The sequence below is a fragment of the Cynara cardunculus genome (genome assembly GCF_001531365.2).
Source record: "Cynara cardunculus var. scolymus isolate 2C chromosome LG 9, CcrdV1, whole genome shotgun sequence".
Taxonomy (NCBI): domain Eukaryota; kingdom Viridiplantae; phylum Streptophyta; class Magnoliopsida; order Asterales; family Asteraceae; genus Cynara; species Cynara cardunculus.
Window position 1 is genome coordinate 5,448,445 of NC_037536.1, and position 19,795 is coordinate 5,468,239.

At 35.6% G+C, this 19,795-nt stretch overlaps 2 protein-coding genes across 2 annotated transcripts; one reads left to right on the forward strand and one right to left on the reverse strand.

The window, feature by feature from the left end:
- The first annotated feature begins 706 nt into the window (after positions 1 to 706).
- On the forward strand, positions 707 to 9,242 carry LOC112518143. Its single transcript, XM_025125730.1, has 4 exons — positions 707 to 832; positions 1,053 to 2,671; positions 2,999 to 4,038; positions 8,896 to 9,242. The coding sequence occupies exons 2-4, from the start codon at positions 1,181 to 1,183 to the stop codon at positions 9,014 to 9,016; spliced, it is 2,652 nt and encodes an 883-aa protein (XP_024981498.1). The 5' UTR covers positions 707 to 832; positions 1,053 to 1,180; the 3' UTR covers positions 9,017 to 9,242.
- A 2,967-nt stretch (positions 9,243 to 12,209) lies between these two features.
- LOC112518477 (prosaposin) lies at positions 12,210 to 17,103 on the reverse strand. Its single transcript, XM_025126183.1, has 6 exons — positions 16,971 to 17,103; positions 15,627 to 15,740; positions 14,889 to 15,073; positions 14,154 to 14,351; positions 13,882 to 13,941; positions 12,210 to 12,564 (listed from the first exon to the last, which is right to left on the reverse strand). Exons 2-6 carry the CDS (start codon positions 15,733 to 15,735, stop codon positions 12,421 to 12,423), a joined length of 696 nt encoding a protein of 231 aa, XP_024981951.1. The 5' UTR covers positions 15,736 to 15,740; positions 16,971 to 17,103; the 3' UTR covers positions 12,210 to 12,420.
- Positions 17,104 to 19,795: the final 2,692 nt, after the last annotated feature.

Sequence of the window (19,795 nt, forward strand, 5' to 3'; positions counted from 1 at the left end):
TATCAATAATATTTAAAATTTATTAACATTTATTTATAATTAATATTAATAAATAATAATTAATATTAGTGAAAGTTAGAATAAAAAAAATGACAATAATCTCTCAAATCATTATTTTAATTAACGTTTCAATAAGCTCTCTTATATATACACGAGTTTTGTTGTTTACTTTTTTTATTTGGATCAACAGTCTGAATAACATAAATGACCGGTTTAATTCTTAATATTAATTATTTGAACATCAAAATAAAAAATAATAAAGAGGCCAATGATGAGGTGTCTCATATGGAAAGGAGACGTTGCTTTAAATGAAAGGTAAAGTGTCATTTTTATGGCTGAATGAGAACAACACATTATTTCTATCTAACCATGTTTTGTACAAATAAACCGTAAATAAATAACCCAAATGAGCTGTACAAATAAACCAGATAGGCCAATAAATTTAATTAAACTGCAAATAAACGACCCTTAAATATATACTCCAAAAAAATAAGATACCAAATAATACCTAAACCATTTAAGCGATCCAAAGTTGTTTATATAAAAGAGTTTAAGGAACCGGTTTGAGACCTTAGTAAAAGGTAAGTCAAGAATTATCAAAAAACAGTATGACTAAGAAACCCGGTTCGATTATCCGGTCCAACTGAACCGTTTCTTCTCTCTCTTCTATCCTTTTGTTTTCATTCCCAATTTACGTCTGTATTTTGTGTATTGTAATTAAAAACTCATCATCTTCGTCACCGTCACAACTGAAGGGGAAAAAAGAGAGCCGTACAACGACAACGTTTCATCCGCCGGCATCGGAAGTTTAATCGTCGGTTAATTCTCTCCGGTAATGGACTCCACCTCTCAATCTGCAAAGTCAGTTTTTTGTTTGTCCAAACTCGTATCAATCGATTGTTTTTTTTTCCTTCTTATTATTCTTTTCTTCTTCTTTATTGTTCTGATGATGGTTTAGGTTTCTAAGCTACCAAAACCCTAATTTAACCGATGTTGCTCGAATTCAGCATTTTATCTGATTCATTATCGTGTTCTTTTGATGGAAAATTTAGGTCATTTTTCGTCAGCTATGTTGTTAGGGTTTGGAAGGGGGATTGTATCTTGATTGGTGTCGTGGAATCCTTTGCGATTTGGGTTTGTGGTTTAAGAGGGGGAAATATAAGGTGTTTTGTGAAGGATAATGTGTATACTGTGTGTGATTCAGAAGTGGTCGCGAAGGGTTGCTACCATGCTACCGTGGTTGGTAATTCCACTAATTGCACTGTGGCTTTTGTCACAATTCTTGCCACCTGCATTTCGTTTTGAAATCACCTCACCAAGGCTGGCTTGCGTGTTTGTGCTCTTGATTACCCTCTTCTGGTATGAAATATTGATGCCACAGCTGTCTGCCTGGCGGGTCCAGAGAAATGCTCGACTTAGGGAGAGGAAGAGGTCTGAAGCTATCGAAATGCAGAAACTCAGAAAGACTGCAACTAGGCGGTGCAGAAACTGTTTGACTCCATATCGTGATCAGAACCCAGGTGGGGGCAGGTTTATGTGTTCATACTGTGGGCATATATCTAAGAGGCCGGTTTTGGACTTGCCTCTACCTCCTGGGTTGGGAGGGCTCTCAAATTCTGGTATATTGAAAGATTTGGTTGGGAAAGGTGGGAAAATATTGAATGGGAAGGTATGGTCGGATAATGGTTGGATATGCGGCCAGGATTGGCTGGAGAACAGCGGTAACTGGGTTGGTGGGTCTTTTTCAGGAAAGCCTAGTTTCCGGGGGAAGAATGGTGCTGGTTTTTCTAGTGGGAGTGATGATCACTGCTTTGCTGAAAAGTCTTATTCCCGTCTTGTCGTTTTTCTTTGCAAAGGTTTAGCAGCAATTTTCTTGGGTATTATGTGGCTTTGGAGAAAGGTATTTAGGGTTAGTTCAGCTGATGAGGACACTTCAGCTGATGCAGAGATTAGGGGTCTGGCTAAGAAGGGTGAGAATGGAGTAAATTGTAACGAAAGTAGAGGAGAAAAAGCTCGCAGAAAAGCAGAAGAGAAAAGACAGGCTAGATTAGAGAAGGAGCAATTGGAGGAAGAAGAAAGAAAGCAGAGGGAGGAGGTTGCTAGGTTGGTCGAAGAACGTAGGAAGCTGAGAGATGAGAAAACAGAGGCTGAGAAAGATCGGGGTAAAGTTTCTCCGCGGGAGAAAAACAACAAAAGAGAGGCTGAAAGGAAACGGCAGGAAAGAAAGAAAGAAAAAGATAGGGGATCTAGTAAAAGCAACTCTGATGTGGATGAACTCGAAAAAAGAGCTGTTAAGGAAATTGAAAGGAGCAGGAAATGTGAAACTGATCGCCGTGAGCATCACAGAGTTGGGACTGAGAGTCTGAAATTAAATGGCACTGATGCTGCCCATTTTAAGGTTGTCGGTACACACAATAATAACATTGGAAGTGTTGGCACGAGATATCTGGATCGCATGAAAGGTAGCTTTTTATCATCTTCTAGAGCATTTACTGGGGGTGGCTTTTTTGGGAAAGGCACAATTGCAAATACCAGTATTGCAAGAGAACACAAATCGACTGCAACTTTGGATCATGTACAAAATACCGCCAATAAGAGAGATCTTTCTCAGCCTGAGCATGCACCTGGGAAATCAAACGCCTCTACAGATGATAAGAACATTAATCGTTCTGTAAGTTTTTTTCTCTTGCGATTGATTTTCTCTGAGTTGGTATAAAAAGTCTATTCATCAGACACATATAATAATTAAAAATAAATATAAATCTGGTAAAGGTCAAATGCCAATCTTCTTTTCAGGTAACCGCTATTTTTGTTATACCCTTCTGTTAATGTAATTGTGAGCATTAACGATAAATCCCACTTTAGTCAATAATCTAAGATAGTAACACAATCGGATTGATTTTCTGCCTCTTCATCTACTTGCTATCGAGTTTAGCATTCTGGTGCTTTTTATTTCTTTGACTCAATTATTTATTTAAGTTGATATTTACTTATGCAGGTACAGGTTGAGTCCCAACCTCATACAGCCCCCAAAAAATCATGGCAACAATTATTCACTCGAACATCTACTGTTCCTTCTTCCCCCGGTACAAATGTCATAAGTAGGCCAAAAGGAAAATCACAAAAAGAGGTTCAAAGTCCAATGTCATCTGGTTACCCGGCGACTCAGGGGTTCAACAATCCCATTACATTTGGATTGCCTTATACTCTACCAAATTTTGTTTATGGAGATTCTAACACGGGCCTTCAGTTGTCATCCAATTCCATATTTCCTAGAGTTGGAGAAGCTCCTGATAAATTTTTACCCGAAGAATCGGACGTATTTGAAGATCCATGTTATGTTCCTGATCCTGTATCTTTGATTGGGCCAGTTTCAGAGTCGCTTGATAATTTTCAGTTAGACCTTGGATTTGTACCTGATGTAGGGTTCCAGAAGCCACATCCCATAAAGCAAATGTCTGACTCGTCTGAAGTGAGTAGGCCATCACCGATTGAGTCTCCTATGTCTCGATTGCGGATCTTGGATGAGAGGCATGCTAATTCTTCCTTTTTCCCTAGTACACCTAGACCTCAGGATAAGAACAATTTAACAATGGAAGATCAAGGTAATGCAAACGAAAAGGGATGGCAGATGTGGGACAGTTCTCCTCTTTACCAGGATAGTCTTGGTTTAGCAGGTGACCCGTCAAGTTGGCTTTTACCTCCAGATATGAATGGATTAAACAAGGAAGGAGTAATGCAATTGCAACCTCAGAAAACTATGGCTTCCCTGTTCAAGAAAGATGATCAAGTCCCATCTAACTCACAGTCTCCTCAGGAACTTTGCCAGAATGGGAGAACATATAGCCGTTATGTTCATGTTACTGATGATGATCCGTGGTTGTCGAGGACTTCATATGGGTCAATGTCGGGACGTGACAATCATTTATCACTGAACCTTCAGGAGCATACTACTCGGAATGAATTAGTTTATGGGAGTCCCAATGGATCTGCAACTAACAATCCGTTTCAGCTATCTCAAGGCAATTTTTGGGCCAAGTAAGTGTCTTACCCATGCCACTTTTTTGTATCAGCAGATGCAAGTATTTTTATTGAAAAACCAGAAAGTTTTGCTAAAGTATGTTGTATAATTTTGGGTTTGTGGTTGAAGTAACGTTATAAACTAAGGGTTCTTTTAGATAAGTTAACTTGGAATGTGTTTTCCTTCTCCCACCATGTGCAAAATGTTGTTTGTTTCAGCAACTTGACGCGTTTCATCTCCTTAGAACAATATAGCGAATAGTAATTAGACAACCTTACTCTTCTCTCCTAAAATTAGAGTTGCATCTAATACCTTTTAAGTTTTTGATTATTTGTTGTGTTTTTAGGGTTTCAGCATAGCGCATTTTGAATTGTTATAATTGAATACTTGAACTATAGAGTACCATCTTATTATGTTCTATATAAAGGACAAAAAGTGCTCTATTGAAATTGCAACTAGAAGCTTTGGTGTTGTTGTAAGCATGTCCAGAGAGCGTGATCTAGATATGCATATTCATCGTTACTTGGTGCTGGTATTATGAAAGGACGGAGCAATTAACAAGGTTGTTAGGGTGGATGAAGTGGTGCTACCTCTAAAATTCTATAAAAGTTGAAGGGAAAGTTTTGAATCACATAAGTGAAACCGAGTAACCGACTATGTCCTATGGTCTGTTCCTACTTTCAGCTATGAGTGTGCAAAATAAGATGGGTGAACCAGATATATAGATAATAGTGGATGTATGTGCACATGACGGCGGATAAGATATTTGGTCACCTGCCTGGTGAAAACAGTGGGGACATTACTTACAAAAGTTTCGCCATATCTAATCTATAGTTATATGACTTCTAATGCATGTGCACATGCACAAATTGTGGGTGGTACGTAGACGGGTTGTGCTAAGTTATATAGTGTATGTTAAATGTAGCATGGGCAGGTAGTGATTAAGGACATAACTGTGATACGACTAGACTAGACTTGACTTTAGATAAGAGAGAGAGGAGCGCAACTCAAGTAGACATGTCTACGTAGATTTTTTGTGATAAAAAGATGTCTTCATAGTGGCTCATCTCAACTTGTATGAAACAAAGGTTTTATGAGCTTAAGATACATTAATAATCAACTTGCTGAGTAGTGCCTTCACTTCCCTGCCCATAAAGAAAGGGCTCAGAATAGATTAATTTGTCTGTATGCCATTCTTTACATGTCAATGTTTCGAATGTATTTATTCCGCCAAACCGTGCAGGTGCACTCAATAAAACTGTTTTTTCCCCACATCCTTCTTCCTCATGGTCTTGTGATCATATAGATAACTCCTCCACTTCTTAAATGATCATACATATTATATCAAACATGTAAGAAGGATGGCAAGTCCTATGCATGACATCTATTTTCGAGTGGTAAATTGGTTGCATCACTTGGCATCCTTGCAAAATCTTCTTCACATCTCCCTCTTGGTCTGTTGGTGGTCACTATCTAGCAAACTCTCAAGGGCATGGTTTCTATTTGGTCATCTATTCTCTTGTAAACTATTTGCTCCATTAGACCTTCAATAAATTGATAGTCTCATAGTCTATGTTCATTCTAAAAGCCATGTTCTAAGATCTAAATTCCTGGAAACCTGTCTGACTATGTCCATTCTAAAAGCCATGTTTTAAGATCTAAATCTCATAAAACTTTCTTCTCTCATATGCCATCAAAAGTGACCATGTGCTCTGAAGGTCCTGTGTTCGTTCGGCATAGTTTTAAAGAACTTGTTAGTTGGTGGATGACATGGTTTATAAAAGTGTATTTATTGTTACTATTGCATAGCAAAACCGTCTTAAGATGCACAACATTGGGATCACAATTTACTTGAATGATTTGTCTAGCTAACTGAACAAATTACAAATCGCTGACTTCGATATGAAATTGACCATCATTACTCCTATTTCATTTACTTTGATGTGGTTTTTGATATCTAATCAAACACGCCTTTTCAAGGATTGTCATATGATAATTTATTCCATAATGCATCACTATAACACACGTCTTTGACCAGCACACTCCGATTGCTTGGAGTTAATTCATGCAAATAGTTAGGAAGTGGTTACATATATGATCCTGTAATTAGTAATGTATTAAATATAATAATTTTATTCTTAAACCAACTCAGGAACTTGTTAGTTGGTTAGACTTTCATCTTCAAGGTACCCAGGAGGAATGATATGCAACAATTCACAAATTTTTACATATGCAGTTTCATTTATGTGCTATTGACACCTCAAACAGTACTTGGAAAACTAAAATCTAAAGAACCTTGTAGCATGTATGGTGCAACTTAGGGATACCAATAGAGTAGGTTTGTAGTGATCCAGTTCACTATTTCTCATATGAGGCGAGTATGAGTATTGAAGAACTAGTGGTGAGTGGATATGAGGGTGATTTTCTGAACCCCATTCAGATTCAAGTGTAGCTTAAAACCCTTGTACATGACCTGCATATGTATCATTTTACAAAATAGCTCATTAATTTTGTAATGCTGGGTGATATATATATTTACAGAATGTATTCTAATTTAAATTGTGTAATATATGTGTAAATGTGTTTTTATGGGTCAAGGTTGGGATGATTTTGAGTAAGGTAATTGGTAACAAGGCTGATATGGGATAGGAGAAGAGCGAGGGAGGGCAACTGAGCAAGGTAGGGTGGATGTGGGGTGATAAACTGTGCTGTGGAGGTATGTGCGGGGAGGGGGTGATGGCCCCTGCTTCATATCCCGTCCTTTTTTGCCATCTGTGGTTCACCTTGTGACATATTAAGAAGCATGTATAATCAGTCTTAAAATCATGGGACAGATACCTAATTCGGATGTAGCCGACAATGCACCATGTGGAATTATACTTTAAGTACATGAATGATTGAGATATCTGCACATGCCGCAACCACGTTGTTCACCCTTTGCTTCAGTTAGCACGCCAACCTTTGAGATGGATGCATGCATTCACATAGCATATGTCCAAAAAGAAATGGGAGAATGTTTAATTAACAAAAAACAGTTGTAAGAAATATTGATTTCAAGTGTGCAGATGGTCTTCTTAATGGCCTCAGTTTTCTCTAGATCATTATACCTAACACAGCATTCATCAGGAAGGAAATTCGATAACTCTGTTAAGGGCATTACTATGTTTTGGGGAATAAATAGAATAGGGAACAATTTCTGCATGCAAGCATACCCATGTCTGTCAAAAATTTTGAACAAGTCAACCTTATTGCAAGGCTATGTACCTAAGGCAGGTTCTTCTTGGAGCTCCAAGTTGGTCACTCTTACACGTAATTGGTTCAGTTGTTCCTTGGTATCCCTATTTCATGAATTAGTATTTTTTCCATCTTAGGTTGAAATGTTGCGTCACACTCACATGTCTTGCATACCTAAACTATGTGTTATTGCTCTTATTTGTCTTACCAATAACATCCAACACTTTGTATAACTGTGTTTTCACTGTCAAATGATTTATGTAATGAAAAAGGAGAAATGTTTTGAGGTAATAGTATGACATCAAACAGTATAGAAAAATGCATCCAGCTATAACTGCTTCTCATATTCTTTAGCTTTTTCATTGCTATGTGCTTTTATGGGAGTGGAAGTGCCATGACTGCAATCCTCTACAATAACACTTCATTTCGTTGCCTGATCCTCAATTTTGTTCCTGTCATTCCTTTAGAATTAAGTTCAACTTCATAATACTACTTTCGGAATGTGTTAGAATGACGTGAACAGCAATGAAAAGCTGCATGTTTTGGTGCTCAAGTTGTAGTATCTCTCATACAAACATGAATCTTAAATTGCCATGATTCAACCACCTACGGAGTGTGAAATAAGCTGGTGGCTTATCTGATTCTCCATAACGGAACTTTTTTTGCAACAAAATTAGTTTGTGTTCATTATATTCAACCATTTACTGAAGGTCTCAAAAGATGTCCATTTTGTAGCTCTGTTTTGGTGCATATCGATAGTTATGGTTGCATAGAACCATTATTACTGCCCACACATAATGTTCAACATTGTGGTTCATCAAAAGAATGAGGGAGCCGAGGATACTTTCTCTCTGTCTCCCCTGAAATGTACCTTATTTACTCAAATGAGAAAGTGGGATGAATTAAAAAGTAAAAACCCACAACTAACAAGGGATAGTTCGAAGTCATTTCATTAGAAAGTGGTTTAAGAATATTTTCATGATTATTAGCACAGACACTATAGAAAGCGGTTTAAGAATCTTTTCATGATTATTTACGTATAAGTTTCCTAAATATAGTTTTTTCAAGGAATCAATCTATTACCTGCGCAACCCCACTTCATGGTCTGTTTGACCCATATTTTAAGATAAAGAATAGAAAGAAGTTTGATTTGTAGAAGAAACACAGCTTATCACTACATGAATTATCAATAACACCCTTGAGAACCAGCTCAACTGGCAGATAAGACCTTGGGGCGTCTCCCCATAGGTCACTAGTTTGAGACGTAGGGCCACTGGGGATATTTTGACTCTTTATCTTCAAGACCCATGTTTAGTTGAGGTGTGTGCAAGCTGGCCCGGACACCCACAGTTAACCCCAAAAAAGATTTATCAACAAGGGCAGGAAAACACATGATCAATGGCCAAGAAGGCCTAGATTAAACTCCAATTTAAAGCCCCAGCCCTAATTATATGTATGGTTTTTTGTATATGTGCGATATACACTTTTAATTTCAAGTGCATTATAACAGTCTTTCATGCAGCATACAGTCACTACACCTTCATATAGACATCAGTTATTTCATCTTCTGTTGCAGTGTGTGTGTTTAATATCTATTAAGTGAATTAGTGTTTTAATTGTGATTTTGGTTTTATTAACAGAAAAGAGAGGGCTGTTCCAGTTTCTTTAGTTGAAGGCAAAGGAAGTGCTGCATCAACCACAAGACCTGTTGGTGGACTATACTCCACCCCAGATGTACAGTCACTTTGGTCATATGAGTAAAAGAAAAGAAAATGGAGAAAAAGAATTTTAAAAAAGTAAAAAGACAGAGTATGAGGGATTTATTTCTTTCTGTTCTGAAGAGGAAATCAGCCTCTTTAGGAGGAAAGATTAGAATACTACTGGATGCATTGTATCCTCCTCTCTTCTTTATTAGGCAGATTTAATTACATTCGCTCTATAGCAATACAAGTGGCATGCGTCACGCACAGGTAAATCATTTGCTGCTTAACTCTACGTATTCGGTTTCCCATATCTTTGTCAGGGGTGAGCTTTGGAGCAACCCGGAGGGTCATGGGTTCAAGCGGGTTATTTAGCTAATTGACTTCTTGACAAGTGTTTTTTTAAATCCATGACTTACTGAAGTTTCTAGACATCTTTTGTGTATGGAAGTAGCATTCTTCTGTTAGGCATGACATTCTCAAGCCTGTCAGAAGGTCATGGGTTATGAGAAAAACTTGGCGGAAGGTCATTTTAACCAAAGAACCCATTTCAAGCCGTGAGGTTCTCACCCCTTGCAAGGCCAAGGAGCCGGTGGTTTAATAGCTTACCTTGGTTCTTATGAAAGTGTCGAACCTTTTTGGTAAGGCTACTTTCTTCCTTCTAGGTTGGTGTCAAGTATCTCTTAGGGGTGTGTTTGGTACGTTGGATGTATGACAGTACAAAAACTTGTTATCCCATATTTGGTGCGATATTAGACTAGGATAGGACTGGACTGGACCTAGGGGGACAAATATGCATTTTACAAAAATCGGGAAAATGGAATAAGATTGGTAAATTACTAAACCGCCCGTGTCAAATTATAATTCTAAAACGTTCCAGAATTCTTTCATCAACCTACCTTACTCTTGTGCGTCCAAACCTGTCCAGTTCTATATGCATACCGAACGCACCTGACAGAACATGTGGTGAAGAATATTTAGAGCCATGTAATGATGATGTTATGTTAGGTCATGTGGTGTTAGGTTTTTTAAGGTTTGTTATGATTATGTGTTCATGTTCAACTGTTTTGCCTTCTGTGACTGCTACTCATTTGCAGTTTCCTGGATGATGTTCTGTAGGGAGTGTTATGGTTGGTTATGTATGAAACTGCAATGAAGTTTTTTAATTTTTATTTAGTGCATTTTCTTGTTTGTACCCATTTTAATTTGCAATTTGATGACGTGGATGACATGTATATCGTCTACTTGGCCGTAACCTTTTTATAAACCTTTCGTAAATGACTATTCATGTTGTCCAATGTTAAAAGATCAACAGGTCATTTGTAACAATGAGTATGAAGTGGGAAAGTTTTAAATTTCTTTTTGCGTTCTAGTGAAAAACAAAGTTCTTCATTATTTGATAAGAATTAAATCAAGCTTTGACGCATTTTGTCTAAATGTATCCAAGAAGAGAACTCTGAATAACTAAAGAGTTATTGGTCTAACGGTATTTGGATTACGAGTATAGTCCAACTTTTTCGGAGGTCAAAGATTTAGTTTTACCAAAGGTGAGGAGTGTACGTGTATGTTTATTATGAAAATACTATGTACTCCAAAGTAAAAACTAAGAACATGTCGAGATTTCATGAATAGGAATGCCAACGATAACATTTGATCAAAGAAATTGAAAAGTCAAGTATTCGGAACGGAGGTCACCAAACGTTCGTGGTGTCACTTCACGGACGTCCCAAAACATAGACGAAAAGACCCAGAGTCTTGACTTTTAGCAAATAGTAAATGGGATTGTAATACGTACTACGTACTCTTTTAATGTTAACATCAGGTCAAATTATGCATTCGAGAATGTAAAAAGTAAGTTTTGATAATGATATGTATGAGGAGGAAAATTTTAAGTAAGAGTACATTTAGCAATATAGAAGAGCAGGCATAGGAATGGAAGAGCTTCAATGGAGAGTTTTTTTTCCCCAAGGTTGGGAGCTTGCATAAATTTTTTGGGAATCTAGAAGCTGAACTTGTATAATGTGAAAGGTATATGTGTAAAAAAAGGTCAAGGCTGAATGTAAACAACTTCCCTCTCATGGCTGACCGAATAAGCCCTTTACTGCCTAATTAAGCTATAATCGAACAAGATGGCTTACTGAATAAGCTATACAACGTATTCAGCCAATTAAGTCACAATTGAACCCCCAGACAACTTTACAGGAAGACCGATTACATGACTGGTGAAGGGGACGAGACACGAGTTTTGTTTTTTTGTAAAACATTTCTATCAAACTATTTTTATTTTAGAGTGAATTACACTCGTGGTCCCAGTGTTTTGCTCAAATAAATTTGCCTCTAAAATGGACTATACAAATTGATGGTCTCTAACTATTCAATTCATAACACTCAAGGTCCCTGGAGTTAACATTCTTAGTTAGCAACCGTTAGAAGAGACAAATTAGTCTTTGGACAAACGACAGACACCAAAAGTGTAATTCACTCTAATATTAACTATGATTCACATATTTTCTTTTAATTTCTTTATCAAAAATATTTTAAATACGGTTAATATGAGAATTATATATTAAAATTTATTTGTTAGGATAAATAATTTTTCTGTTAATGAAAAAAGAAATTATGTTTTAAAAGTTCAAATACTATAATATATTATTAAATTGAGTTGCCAAATAATTGTGAATAAATTACAACAATTAACGTGATATAATAAACAAAATATTTTATGTTTCTTAATCGTATAAAATATCTTTTATGAAGAAATTGAAAAAAATATGTAGTTGTCACTGTAGTCGTCAACCTTACCCTACTCTAACCCACTACTAACCACCATCCTACCACTATAGTCGTCAGAGCTACCACTCACCCCCACCGCCTCGCCCCACCCTGTCTGCCCCCAACAACCCCCACCTAAGGAGTAGGGGTAGCGTAGGAGTGATGAGGGTGGGTTGTGATGGTAGGGCAGGGTGATAGCCGTGACGATGACAGTAGCGGCATGGTAGTTGGTAGGGTGTGGGTGCGATAGTCCAAACAAGGACGATTGTTCCAATTCTTTTGAGAGATTTCATTCCAATTCCTACCAACTAAACACATAGTCAAATTCCATCAAATTTCATTCTAATTCCTTCAAAATCAAATCTCTCTGATGGATTCCAATTCCATCAAATTCCATTCTATGAACCAAACACCCTCTAAGTGTTATGAATAAATGATGATAATAAATAAACAAGTAATATTTTTGATATCAAAGAAAACCATGGGCAAGGTGGTCTTTTTAACTATATCATAAGCACACAAATAAAAAGCAATGCTTACTTACAAGGTTGACAATGAAGTAATTGTCCAGTTGGAATGTAAAGTTTACAGCATCAATTTACAAGAGTATAACACATTGTGTTGAAAATGACAATAATACCCATTCATTGAAGCAGAAGCAGAAGCAGAGATCATCCCCCATATCTGCCATTTTCAGTTATCTGAAATTTTTGAAGCTTCTTCAATGGATGCATAAGAATCACATGCATGAAGCTTTCCACAAATGTCTTCTTTCTCAAGGAACTGTTCAGCGTTTGCGAGGATCAAAGGCGCATATTCGAATACCAACGTTTTACACTGTCGAAAAGTGAAAGATTTCATTCATTAATCAACAATGCTTAAGGTCTAATCAAGAATCGGCTTCTCAAATCATCACATTTGGCCTCTCCTCACAACTAAGCATTCATTTTTTTTTTCTGAAAATGAAGAAGAAAACCCTACATTTTCCTAGAATGAGATTTTCAACCCTAGCACAATGATCTCTTTTGCTTACATTTTCACAAATTGTCCCCTACAATTGGTACACAGATGGGACGAACTGGACGGGAGGTAGGCAGGTGAAAGAAGTGTTATAATTTGACATGGGTAGTTGAGTAATCTACCAATCTTGGATATCCTCCTGATATTTGTTCCATCTAAATGCATTTTTGTCCCACTCAGTCCTGCCCCATCCCGATCTAAATGACGCATCAAAGGTGTGACAAGTTTATGTTGTGTCTAGTCCCATGTGTCAAACGCACAAAAACAACAGGATCTTTACATAAACAACTTCTTTACCCTGGGAGCGAAGGTATGGGCTCCTCCCCAGACCCTACCACCACATGCAATATACCAGGTCCGTTTGGTTTATTTTCACAGATTGTCCAGAAAATACGATTTCTTGTATATTAAAGTGTCTTCTTGACATTTTATAGAAGAAAATAGTTAGTTTGCAACGAGAAACCAAATGCAATGATTCAAGAAGTCAAACCGTTTGTTTTATCATACTTGGTTTTTTGTTCCAAGTTACCATCGTTCTTGTAAAAAGTACTATAAAAAAATTCCGAGCAAATTGTGAAAATTTAAATACGAAAGAAGACCTTCATCCTTGGTACTTCTTATCCTGGATCATTCATTCTTGGAAAGCTTAGGCCCCGTTTGGTTTGCGGGATTTGATAGGCTTTGGAACAATTCCAATCCAATGTTTGGTTTGAAGAAATGCTTGGATTTGAAGTCCCACAAACATGGGATTTAGAAATCCTATGGAGGTAGTTGGCATTTCACGGGAATTTATAGGACTTGTTTGTAGTAATGTTTTAAAATATGTTAAAAACACTTGTTTTGTAATTTCAGGTGCTAAAGATAAGTTAATTATTTTTATAACTTTTTATGATTTGTTTTTACAAAATTATTTATAAAGAATGGAATTCAATTGCATTCCAAATCCTTCCACAAAAGCCAAATCCCTCGAAAATATTCCGTCAAACCAAACAGACCCCTAGTGTTCTTTTTCATGGTTTTCATAAGAACGGTGAATTTGCAAGAAAGGACAGAGTATTGTTCATCATTCTTTAAAAAGCAATTAAAGAATATAAACAGTTTTATATGAATAAAAAGTTAGGAACTTGATCAAACCTTTGGTATGTACTTCTCCACTGTTTTGCATTGCTGTAGGAGCAACTCCAGGATTTCCAACTGATAAATAACCCAACAAAAAGCATGAGCACCAAACAAAGAAAGATATACAAAGAATTATGCCAAAATATATAACTATTAATATTGCTTTATTTTCTAACAGTCAATTTTCACATTATATTAATTATATTTTATTTATATTACCGTTTTTTCTCAAATCAATATAAAAATTGAGTATTTGCTTCTTATAATTGGTTATAGAAGAGCAATACCTGATTATCAGGATTTTTCAACAACGTAACGGCTTCTGAAACAGCCAAATGGCAAACATCGCAGCTGTTTTGGGAGAATTCTTGAGCATAAGCAACGACTTCATTGCAGAGATTAACCTTCCCACAGAAATCAGAAGGTTTGATGGTAGAGAGTTCAAGGAAGAATAGAGGAGCATAGTAATCTACTAAAGTGGTGCACTGCAAAAGATGAAAACCCGAGAAAAACAATCATATCAAAATCGGATTAATTGACCCATAAAGACGTTAAACACATGATGCAACTGTGAAGAACCAACGTGATCAATAGATGGCTAAATCTCAACCATCTGGTTTTCGTTGCAAAAAATAATACTCTTAAAAACGCACAGAAACCCATCTAAGAATAGCAGTGATTTTGGACAAATTATGGAAATATAAGTGTGGTATTACCATAAACCAAAGCAAAGCAAACAAAACCAGTATGTCCCATCCAAAAGGTGGGGTCGCTCACCCCCATGGGGTGGGGATGTACACAGACCTGACATCTACCACGAAGAGTAGAGAGACTGTTTCCATGAATGTGGGTTATTACCATACTGTATGCAAACAAAATTTCAAGATTCTCATGGTACTCAACACTAATATTTGTTGTTCGAATTCTACGTCAAAACGTGTTCCGGAAGATTCTAGACAAGCTTTGCTTATGAAGCTTGAATATATGTCAATTTTAAGAAAGAAAACAGTTGAAAAACAAACCTGACCCTCCAGTGATCGTAGCTTGGAGCAAGACTCGTGAAGGATGAAGATAATCTCCTCCTGGGTCTTGTTTTGTTGAAGGTAAAAGAGAGCTTCACTAGCATACTCTTCACACAAACTGCACAGGTTGTCATTTTTAACGTTTCCTAAAACTCCAAATCTCTTCTCAGCCTTTGATCGCAAAACTACAAGGATAAGGAAGGCATCAATTCAGAAGTGTTACAAAAGATTAAATGCAACACAAAAACATAGCAATAAAGTTCCTTTTGAGTTCAAGTCGCTTTAAAGATATTAGTTCGATGACAGCTTAAAGAATAATAATTATGCTTTCAAAAATAGATGCAACATTTCCTTTTTGATGAAATTCCAATAAGTTGGCACACAAGATTCCTTTATTTGTCATTACTTAGATAGTTGATGGATGAAATACTTGTTGACACCATATTATTGAGTAAAACATTTTTTGACCACTCTACTATTGAAGTCGATTATATCATTATTATAACTTATGTTCCAATGACTTTTTGCTCACTGGTCCTACTTTCGGGTTAGTCAAAGATGATTCCTAAAACTTATTTTACTTTTATGGTACAATGAATAATAGTCAAGCATTGCATTTTTTTCTATTTGGATGCGGGGTACAAGAGCAAATAATCAAAATAAGAAACAACCATGGTAAGAAAAAGTCCCATCCACTGCAAAAATTATGAATTTCTAAAAGTATCCAAAAGGGAATACCTGAAACTGCAGACACCTTGTTTCTCAAGGTAGTGGTCAACTCTCGAGCATCACAGGCCAAGCCAGCAACCAACAAGAAAACAAAGATCAGCCCAATTCGTCCACCCATTCTTCCTGAAGCGAGTGCCATAGGTCACAACAACGTTATACAACACAAAACATAGCCCACAGTAAAGTGAATCACAAACAGCAATGCTAATTTGAACTGTGAAGCGAATTAAAATTAGTAGATAATAGATTAACTTCAACTACTACATTAGTTATATAAAAGACAAAGAGTAGGCAAGTGGTATATGAACCAAAACATATTAGTACTAATCACAAGAAAATTGTCTAGTCTTGTTTGGTAAGACCTTACCGAATACCAAAAAAGAGATTTATCATTCATTTTATTATTATTAGTACTTGAGATATAAACAATCCACAAGGAAATCCACATAAACAACACAAATCCAAAAAATCAATAAATTTGTATCATTCGATTTTATTTATGATATATAATGATGATCCAACCAAGAATTCGATTCCCTGATGAGATTAAAACTATTTTTATGAACTTCAAATCCATAAAATCCTATGCACTAAACTTCAAAGTTCAAGCCACTTTGAAACTATAATAGGGAAAAAACACGATAACATTTACGTCCAAAAAAGTACATATATGACATTTGAACATCAAAATAGTTGCGTTTAAGACCCTATGAGTCATGTTAGAATTACAATATTTAAGTCAACATATGGTGTAAGAAGTTTAGTTGACCATTCGTAAAATTAATAAAGGATCCCAAGCAAGGACAAGCTTATGGAATATTGTTGGTCCATATCAATACCAGAGACCAAATTGGCAACATTAAGATCAGAAGTTATAACAAAAAAAAAATTATATCAGTTAATCAGTTTCATGAGGTGACATGGTATAATTGAACAAGACAACATAAACAAGGTTAATCAACTAAAATACCAAAAGAATTGATAAAAAAAGAACATCAATCTACAATCAGTTGACTAAATTTCTTGAAAATATTTCATATAAACCCCAAAAAATAAAGTTAAATCACCGGTAGAGATTGTAATTCAACAAATAAAATAACGAAATCATAAAAAGGGAATACAAGAACCCTAGCTTTGATTCTTGATCTGGGTTATTTCTTTAAGACTAAATATTTGATCATAATTCACAAATCACAACATCAAGAAGAAGACATAAAGCATAATCCATAGCATCAATAAGAACCCATGAATCTCAAGCTAAAACAGTAGCTAAAGATACAAAAAAAAAACCCGAATTGCAATCGAAATCCACTATTAAAATTAACAAAAATAAAACCAAAAAAGAATCCATACCTTGTGCAAGAACTGGTGATAAAGATTCGAAAGGCCACTAGGAGAAGGATGATTTATTGGTTAACCAAGTTATTGCTTCGAAGTAATGTGATCTTAATCATCAAAGCGGATGTGGCTCAAATATAGGGGGAACGAAAGTCTCCCCAAACCCAATTCTCGTTTTATTCTCTAATTGCTGATTTAAGTCCCTAATCTTTTACTATCTCCAATTACTCCCTCTAAGTTCTATATATTACCAAACAGACCCTTTATTTATATATTTTTTTATTTGTATTTTAGTATCGTTGTTTTTTGAATTAAAAAAAATTTGGATCAACCACAAATTAAACCATTTTCAGAGCTGTTTTTCGGTCTTTTAGTTATTTTTAGAATAATTATTTATTTGTCATCAAGGAAACGCCATTAAAAATTCCTCTTCTCCATATCGAAAAAGAAACACTATAACCACAAGGGTGGTGCCTGATTGGTTTGAACTTGGTTCCAAAGGTTAAAAGTACCACGAGGTCACAGGTTCAAATCCAAGAAGGAATAAAAATCTCTTTATGGCCATAGAGGTTCAAATACGGTGACTCCGGACTATCTGCAAAGCAAGTGGTCGCCCTAGGTTTAGCCTGCTTGCATAGCGGGTTAGATATCCAGGTTAAAAAAAACACCATTAAAAATCCGTTCGTCATCGTATGTATTTACCCTTATATTAATTGTTTAGGGTGTGTTTGGTACGTTGGACAGGGTGGGACAGGACAAGACATGACATAACACAATTGTCCTATGTTTGGTGTGGCCTTATGTGGGACTAACTAGAACTAACTAGAACACGGGTTGGACACGGGTTTTGATGATGATCAGGTTATTGCTATATAGGTACTCCGGGTTTACAAACTATGCCCGATGAGTTAACCAACATGGGTTTTGATGATGATTAGGTTATTGCTATTAACATGTATTTTGCCGATAACCCGATTCAACTACGCCTATGGAATAGCATAAATGCTACTTTGAAGCTAAAATTTGTGAGGACCACCTTAAAGAAGTTAGACATGTGATGTTGGTTGGTAAACATTTGATCTTTTGTGTTTAGGTCTTTTGGTAAACATTTCAACTTTTGTGTTGGTGAATATAATGTTTAAATCTTTTGATTTATGAATGTGAGCTTTTAATTAATATTGATTTTGGAATTTTTTTTGTATTTTTAAATAGTATTTGTTAACATTTATATTGATTATTTAGTGGAAAAAAATACTAAACAGCTCACTGGGGGTAAATTGATCATTTTAATAAGTTCTGTCACGTCCTGTCATGTCTTATCAAACGCTGAACATTTGTCATGTCCTGTCCTGTCTTGTCTGCGTATCAAACGCACCCTTAAGTATCTAAGGGAAAAACGGCGATCATTATATGTCTCAAAATGTAATAAAGTTATCAAAAACGTTAGAAATGAAACACAAGAAGAAGATAGAGGACCAAATTAGAAGTTTAGAAGGCATTAGGGGATGATGGAATATTTAGGAAGATCCTTGAGATTAGCGTCTACCAAACATTAACAATAAACAAATGGATAAATATAAGAATCATCATTGAATTATTGAGGGTTAATAATTAATTATTATTAAAACTTTTCATATAATATTATTTAAAGATTTATTTAAAGATTTTATATCTAATATAAGAAAAAATTGAACTGGATTCAATCGAATCGAACGGAAGCCAAAAAATAACTTGAGGCAAATGATATCAATGTCGTAGTGGTTAACCAGAACGGTGGTGTTTAATTGGTTTGAACTTGGACTCCAAAGGTTAAAAGTGTCTGGAGATCTCATGTTCAAATCCAAGGAGAAAAAAAAATCTCATTGTGGTCATGGAAGTTCAAATGTGGTGACTCCGGACTACCCGCAAAGCAGGTGGTCGTCATGAGATTAAATAGTCAGCTTGCATAACAAGTTGGATATCCTGGTTAATAAAAAAAATGTTGTGCTGGTTATAATTGGTTTGATTCCAACGGGTTGTTAAATAGAATTGAATTTTAATTTGTTCTTAGCCAACGATATAAGCTTATATTTCCTTACTTGAAACAAAATCTGATTTATTAATTAAAAAAAGGATCTTGTTTGGATTGTTACCGAACTGGAGAGGAGTAGATTGAAAACCGAGTTTTTGCTATAAAGGTTGCCGTTAAATATTAAGATTTATATATTTTTACTTTGAGGGTTTTAGAGGTTTTTTTTGGTATTACCTATATTATATAGGTTACTAATTTATTGTAAAAATATATGATTTAAAAAAATATATATTTGTTATAATTTTTTAAGAAGAAGGATCATTATGGAGATGTTGGACAACTTACAAAAAGGGTTAAATCATATTTGATACAATACATCTAAAGAGACGCACACGATTAATCAATGTGACCAATGTTTTAGATCAGAAGCAATGGTCGGTAAGCCTATACCATGAAATGAGTCTTTATGATAATTTTAAATCGAGATGTATATCAATATTACCTTATAAATCAGATTTGTCAAACGTCTTAAAATTACTTTTTAATAAACAAAGTACTATACATTCATGCACAAAGTCTTAAAAGTCTTAAAAACAACTCATAATGCATTAAATACTGCTACTTTATGCATTTAGTCTTAAAATCTCTTAATCTACAATTAAAATAACATATAGTACAAGTTAGTAATGCACATTATTTTTTTTCTTCATATTCCCAAGAAACTTTTGACACCTTTCACTCATGTCTTCACCCTCTCATACTTCTATGTATTCTCCCCATCCCCCAATGTGAGATTCAAAGTAATATTCACTGTAAGTTATTAAAAGTT

Coding starts and splice junctions, on each gene's coding strand:
- LOC112518143 (XM_025125730.1), top strand. CDS start 1,181: ATGTGTATACTGTGTGTGATTCAGAAGTGGTCGCGAAGGGTTGCTACC. Junction 2,672..2,998: donor ATAAGAACATTAATCGTTCT/GTAAGTTTTTTT, acceptor TTACTTATGCAG/GTACAGGTTGAGTCCCAACC. Junction 4,039..8,895: donor CAAGGCAATTTTTGGGCCAA/GTAAGTGTCTTA, acceptor TTTTATTAACAG/AAAAGAGAGGGCTGTTCCAG.
- LOC112518477 (XM_025126183.1), bottom strand. CDS start 15,735: ATGGGTGGACGAATTGGGCTGATCTTTGTTTTCTTGTTGGTTGCTGGC. Junction 13,942..14,153: donor TGAAAAATCCTGATAATCAG/GTATTGCTCTTC, acceptor GTTATTTATCAG/TTGGAAATCCTGGAGTTGCT. Junction 12,565..13,881: donor TGGAGAAGTACATACCAAAG/GTTTGATCAAGT, acceptor ACTTTTCGACAG/TGTAAAACGTTGGTATTCGA.